Source organism: Mandrillus leucophaeus, unplaced genomic scaffold, assembly GCF_000951045.1.
Source record: "Mandrillus leucophaeus isolate KB7577 unplaced genomic scaffold, Mleu.le_1.0 Scaffold264, whole genome shotgun sequence".
NCBI lineage: Eukaryota > Metazoa > Chordata > Mammalia > Primates > Cercopithecidae > Mandrillus > Mandrillus leucophaeus.
In genome coordinates this window covers 2389763-2396365 of record NW_012102743.1, presented here as the reverse complement: position 1 = coordinate 2396365, position 6603 = coordinate 2389763, and the positions used below count along the sequence as shown (strand labels likewise).

Genomic DNA, 6603 nt, shown 5'->3' with positions numbered 1-6603 from the left:
TCTCACTCTGTCGCCCAGGCTGGAGTGCAGTGGCATAATCTCAGCTCACTGCAAGCTCTGCCTCCCGGGTTCGCGCCATTCTCCTGCCTCAGCCTCCTGAGTAGCTGGGACTACAGGTGTCCACTACCACGCCCGGCTAATTTTTGTATTTTTAGTAGGGACGAGGTTTCACCGTGTTGGCCAGGATGGTCTCGATCTCCTGACCTCGTGATCTGCCCGCCTCAGCCTCCCAAAGTGCTGGGATATAGGCATGAGCCTCTGCGCCAGGCCTACATTTATAATTTTTTAATACCTCAGTTTCACTGCTTTCTGGGGCTTCAGTGTTTGAGTCAAATTGACCAACTTTAGTGAGGTAGAAATGTAATAAGGTTGGTATAGTGATTGTGGCTTTTACCATCTAGGAAAGTATTTCATTAAAATTCAAATCCAAAAATTTATGTTTGTGGCACTTAGCAATCAAATTACTGTGTATGAGCCATTTAAAATTGTGAAGGATTTTTTTCCCCCTGTAATGATACTTTCTTTTGGAATGACAAAATATTCTCTTTAAAAGTAGCTATAGAGTTTTGCTTTTGGAAACCTACACCAGAAAAATTAATAGGGCCATGCCAAATTTTCAGCATAAAAAAAGGCTAAGTATTTTTGAATGATAACTGAAACAATTAGTAATCAGGTCTTTTGGCACTATTCCCGTTCTTACCAGTAGACATTGCAAATTCGATTCATTATAGCACACACTTAAAGTACCGTTTTTTGCCTTCTTCATAGACATAAGTTTCTGCCTCATTATCAGTACTACATCATAGAAAAATGACAGGAATGGTTTTCACCAAATTTGGGACAGCCTGATTTTTAATATGGCAAACAGGATATTCACTCCTTCGCCGCAGGATGAGACTGCAGTAGAGTGAATATCCTGTTTGCTGTGTAGCCTGTGTTTAAAATCAGCCTGTCTTCCTCAAAAGCAGCTGGAACTGAGGTTCAAGAGATGGATGTGACTGTGTATAGGGAGAGGCATACCATTTTTATTTTTAAAGTATCAACAGAAATCATGATTTCACATTAACAATACAAAGTCGCAAGTGTGAATAATGAGCAGGTATTGATTTGGCCAGCTTTATAAATGTGTAATTTTTAAAACTGGGTTATTTATCTTTTTAAAAATAATTTGTGGAAGCTCGTCGTGTATAGAGAAAATTGGCCTATTGTCTGTTGTGAATTACAATTTTTTTTTTCACAGTTTGACCTTAAATCTTTTTTCCCCCTTTAGGATATTACATTTGGTCATGAAATTATATAGTAAAATCAATCAATTTTTTTCCTTTAGAGCTTCTTGGTTTTTATGTCCTATTAAAAAAGGCTTCCCCCAAATCCCAGATTATAAAATAATACATCTAGGCTTTCTTCAATCAAGTACTCTATAATTCTGTATTTTAATTTTCAAAATAATAACAAATTAGAGTAAGGAGTATGGTAAGAGTGAAACATTACCTTGATTAAAATACCATTTATTGACTGGCTCATATTTTCTCCCACTGATATTGGATACTGCCTTTCTCATAAGTTAATTTCTCATATGTGTTTGAACGCTCCTTTCTGCTAAGGCTTTCCCATATGATTTCTTAAACTTGGGTGGTAAATCGCCTCAGTCTTCTCTCTCATTGGTGAGCCCTATCTTTACTATCCCCAAACTGTATACTAGCAGGGGCCAGGGAGACTAGCCAGGGTGTCAGATACTTTGACTGAATGCCTAAGAGAGAATCTCAGGTGTTTTACTATAATAGTTGCCTGAACTTGCTTTCTTTTTGAGACAGTCTTACTCTGTCACCCAGGCTAGAGTGCAGTGGCGCGATCTTGGCTTACTGCAAACTCCACCTCCCAGGCTCAAGAGATTCTCATCCCTCAGCCTCCTGAGTAGCTGGTATTACAGGTGTGCACCACCACACCCGGCCAATTTTTATATTTTTAGTAGAGATGGGGTTTCGCCATGAACTCCTGGCCTCAAGTGATCCCTCTGCCTCGGCCTCCCAAAGTGCTGGGATTACAGGCATGAGCCCCAAGCACTGCCACATATATAGCTTTAATTAGGTGAATTTTCAGTAGAAATTTCCAGTAGAGCTGTTTGGCAAACTGTTTCTTTTTTGGTTCAAATTGCCTTATCCATTTAAAAATAGAGTGTGGTCTGGAGCTAAAAAGCCTGGTTTTGAATTTCTGCTCAGCCATTTACTAGCTCTTTGACTTTGGATGGCTTACTAAAAGTTGTCTCCACCCACATAGGTTTATTGTGAATATTCAATCCATAAATACACATAAAGTATCTAGAATAAGTGCTTGGTGTATATTGAGTACTTAATAAATATTGGTTATTATTACCACTATCTCATACCATAGCATAGGAACCACTATATCATATCATAGGAACTCAGAAGATGATTAAATATGTAAATGCTGATTTGTATATTGTTTGTTTGAAAGGGGACAATTCATCTCTTTCGAAAACCACAAAGATCCTTTTTTGGCAAGTTGTTACGGGAATTTAGACTTGTAGCAGCTGACCGAAGGGTAAGTTATTCCTTAACCCCAATTTTAATTATTGCACAAACAACATTATAACATTGAAGAAAGATAATTTTTAAGGCAAATAGAAATCACTCCTGATCCCACCACACTGTTTTCATTTTTCTATGTTGGAAAACTGTTTTTTTAGTGTAAAATTGCAGTCGTTTGGTGTTAAATTGTTTTGCTTTGGTAGGAATCTTCTGTTAAAGTTTTGATTCTAATTCTGAACTGTTTTAAAGAAAAATGGTTTTGTGGTTGCTTTTGGTTATTACGTTTTCAAAAAATTAAATGGATCCAATCTAAAGCCATGTTTTCTCTTTTATTTATTTATTTTTGAGATGGAGTTTCACTCTTGTTGCCCAGGCTGGAGTGCAATGGCATGATCTGGGCTCACCGCAACCTCTGCCTCCCGGGTTCAAGCGATTCTCCTGCCTCAGCCTCCCGAGTAGCTGGGATTACAGGCATGGGCCACCACGCTCGGCTAATTTTTTTTATTTTTAGTAGAGATGGGGTTTCTCCATGTTGGTCAGGCTGATCTCGAACTCCTGACCTCAGGTGATCTGCCCACCTCCACCTCCCAAAGTGCTGGGATTACAGGCCTGAGCTAACGCACCTGGCCCATGTTTTCTCATTTTTAATGTAGGGCAAGAAAAATATGTTTTGAGACTGTAAATAAAAAGATGTAATTGCCATCCTTTTAGGCCACCAATGTATACCTTCTAGTTACTGTGTTTCACGCTTCTCATTGTTGTCTAAATGATAAATTCTCTTAGGGAACTGACTATCTCTATTTTGCTCACCTTTTTATAGAAGTACAATATAAGCATCCAGTAAATATTTGATGACTTTTAAGTAAAGCCAGCTTCAATGAAACAATAATAAGCAGTACCAATGGGCAGTCCAATTGAAACTCTGCCATATTTTCACTATTTTTCAACTCCCTTATCTTCATTTGCTTCCTTATCCAGCTTAGATTCTATGCTCCATCATTATCATTTCCCTCCTTTTTGTTCTTTTTTTTTTGAGATGGAATCTTGCTATATTATCCAGGCTGGTCTTGAACTCCTGGGCTCAAAGGATCCTCCTGCCTCAGCCTCCTGAGTAGCTGGGATTGCAGGTGTACACCACCACTCCCAGCTGGTATCATTTTCTTTTATATACTCTCAGCTCTTTTGTGCTCCCCTTCCCTCTGTCTTAATTCCTGGAAAATCCCCAATCTTCATTAAGTTCGCTTTCTTTTCTTTTCTGTTCTGTTCTGTTCTTAGACGGAGTCTTGCTCTGCCGCCCAGGCTGGAGTGCAGTGGCATGAGCTCAGCTCACTGCAACATCCACCTCCTGGGTTCAAGCGATTCTCCTGCCTCAGCCTCCCAAGTAGCTGGGATTACAGGCACGTACCACCAGGCCCAGCTAATTTTTGTAGTTTTAGTAGAGATGAGGTTTCACCATGTTGGCCAGGATGATTTCGATCTCCTGACCTCATGATCCGCCCGCCTCGGCCTCCCAAAGTGCTGGGATTATAGGCGTGAGCCACTGCGCCCAGCCAAGTTCACTTTCTTTCTACTCTCTATTTGCATCTAAGCAACTGAATGTAACCTGAGAGAAACAAAACCATGCAACTGGTCTCACTTTGAATTCATGATCAGACAGACCATTAGTGCTGCCTGTATTTCTTTCATTCTATACTTCCTTCATTCATTCAATTTTCCAATTTCCTAGATGGCTATTTCATACCATGTTCTTTCATTTCTATCCTCAAGCTTCTAATACCATCTTCATACTCACCCTAAGCCAATGATCTTGCTTCCTGTTTCACCAAGGTCAAAGAAGTAATCAGAAGAAAACTTCTACATCCTGTCATTAGCACATCAGCCATCACTCTGCCTTCCCTCCTATTTCTCTGGACAAGCTTTCAGTTATCCTCTATAAAGCCAGTTCTTTCACTTGTTACCTACTGAAAGATGATGTTCGTATAATTGTTCTGTTTCTTGCATCATTGTTTTTCTTGCATCATTCTCTTTCTTGCATCGTAATTACATGTTATAAGTTCCACTCTCAGGACTGCTTCATTTCTCAGCTTCCTTTTGTAGCAAACCTCCTTGAAAGACTTGTCAGTACGCTGTATTCACCTTCTCTCCTCCCCATCTCTATTAAACACATACCAGTTTGGCACTGGTCCCCACTAATTTATGTAAACAGCTTTTACAAGGTAAACAAAAACCTCTGTGTTGCCAAAATCAAGATCTTTCCTTATGTCTCATCTTACTTGATTGATGTTGAACAGCCAAGGTCAGTACTTTCTTTTTTTTTTTTTTTTTTTGAGACAGTCTTGCTCTGTCGCCCAGACTGGAGTGCAGTGGCACAATCTCGTCTTACTGCAACCTCCGCTTCCCTGGTTCAAGCGATTCTCCTGTCTCAGCCTCCCAAGTAGCTGGGATTGCAGGCACCTGCCACCATGCCTGGCTGATTTTTTATTTCTTTTTTTTTTTTTTTTTTTTTTTTTTTTTTTTTTTTTTTTTTTTTTTTTTTTTTTTTTTTTTTTTTTTTTGAGACGGAGTCTGGCTCTGCCGCCCAGGCTGGGGTGCAGTGGCCGGATCTCAGCTCACTGCAAGCTCCGCCTCCCGGGTTTACGTCATTCTCCTGCCTCAGCCTCCCGAGTAGCTGGGACTACAGGCGCCTGCCACCTCGCCCGGCTAGTTTTTTGTAATTTTTAGTGGAGACGGGGTTTCACCGTGTTAGCCAGGATGGTCTCGATCTCCTGACCTCGTGATCCGCCCGTCTCGGCCTCCCAAAGTGCTGGGATTATAGGCTTGAGCCACCGCGCCCGGCCTGATTTTTTATTTCAGTAGAGATGGGATTTCACCATGTTGACCAGGCTGGTCTTGAACTCCTGACCTTCACCCGCCTCGGCCTCCCAAAGTGTTGGGATTACAGGCGTGAGCCATTGCACCTGGACAAGATTAGTAACTTTTAGGAACATCATTATGCCCTTTATTCAGATTCACCAGTTGCTTACATTTTGCCCCATTTGCTTCATCATTGTTTCTATAATATGTACCTATAGAGACAATATGCATATGTATATGTATTTTTCTCAACTATTTGAGAATTTCTGTGTCAGAATTTATTTTCTCTTGAACAACTCTCCTTCTGGAATTATTCCTTTAAATTTGTATACTATAACTTAGCTGATGACACTTTTGGTAGATGTGTGACACAGACTTTTTGAAGGAAGTTATGTTTATTCCTTTGAATATCAGAGTATAAATTATAGCAACTTGAGCAGACCTTGTGAAATTTATCACTTGTGTACACATAAGAGTGATTTTTATTTTCACAGTCCTGGAAGATACTGCTCTTTGGTGTAATAAACTTGATATGTACTGGCTTCCTGCTTATGTGGTGCAGTTCTACTAATAGTATAGGTATGTCACCTTTGTATTTTTATGGAGTTGTTATTTTCACTTTTGTTTTTCTCATTGGAAATAAAGGTATATCTTATATAGAATATATTCTGAAATGTATTTAACTCAAATGATTTAAATAAGGAAATATATTTAAAACTTCCTTGTAAGCTATAAAATTTTGTTCATTTGTTAACATTGTATCTTTTCTTTTTTTAAAGTTTTTTCCTTTTAAAATATATTTTAAAGTAGCAATGGGGTCTCACCATGTTGCCCAGGCTGGTCTCAAACTCCTGAGCTCAAACGATCTACCCACCTCGGCCTCCCAAAGTGCTGGGATTACAGGCGTAAGCCACAATGCCTGGCCATTTTCATTTTGAATAAGCTGTTATTTTTAAAAAAAAAAAAGTCATTAAATCTATTTGGAGATTTGTTTTTGTTTTGTTTTTTTGGTTTTTTGGTTTTTTTTTTTGAGATGGAGTCTCACTCTGTTGCCAGGCTGGAATGCAGTGCTGTAATCTTGGCTCACTGCATCCTCCGACTCCCTGGTTCAAGCGATTCTCCTGCCTCAGCCTCCCAAGTAGCTGGGATTACAGGCACGCACCACCAGGCCCAGCTAATTTTTGTAGTTTTAGTAGAGATG

The 6603-nt window shown here is 39.6% G+C and overlaps 1 protein-coding gene across 2 annotated transcripts in view; it reads left to right on the top strand.

The window, feature by feature from the left end:
* Positions 1 to 6603, top strand: part of SLC30A6 (solute carrier family 30 (zinc transporter), member 6) — a 71527-nt gene that overhangs the window by 4204 nt on the left and 60720 nt on the right. The window contains exons 2-3 of one of the 2 annotated variants that reach the window (XM_011984244.1): positions 2476 to 2562; positions 5897 to 5981. The exons of the other annotated variant lie outside the window; for it this stretch is intronic. Coding sequence (XP_011839634.1) covers positions 2476 to 2562; positions 5897 to 5981 — 172 coding nt within the window. The remainder of the gene's footprint in view (positions 1 to 2475; positions 2563 to 5896; positions 5982 to 6603) is intronic. 2 annotated transcript variants of the gene reach the window in all.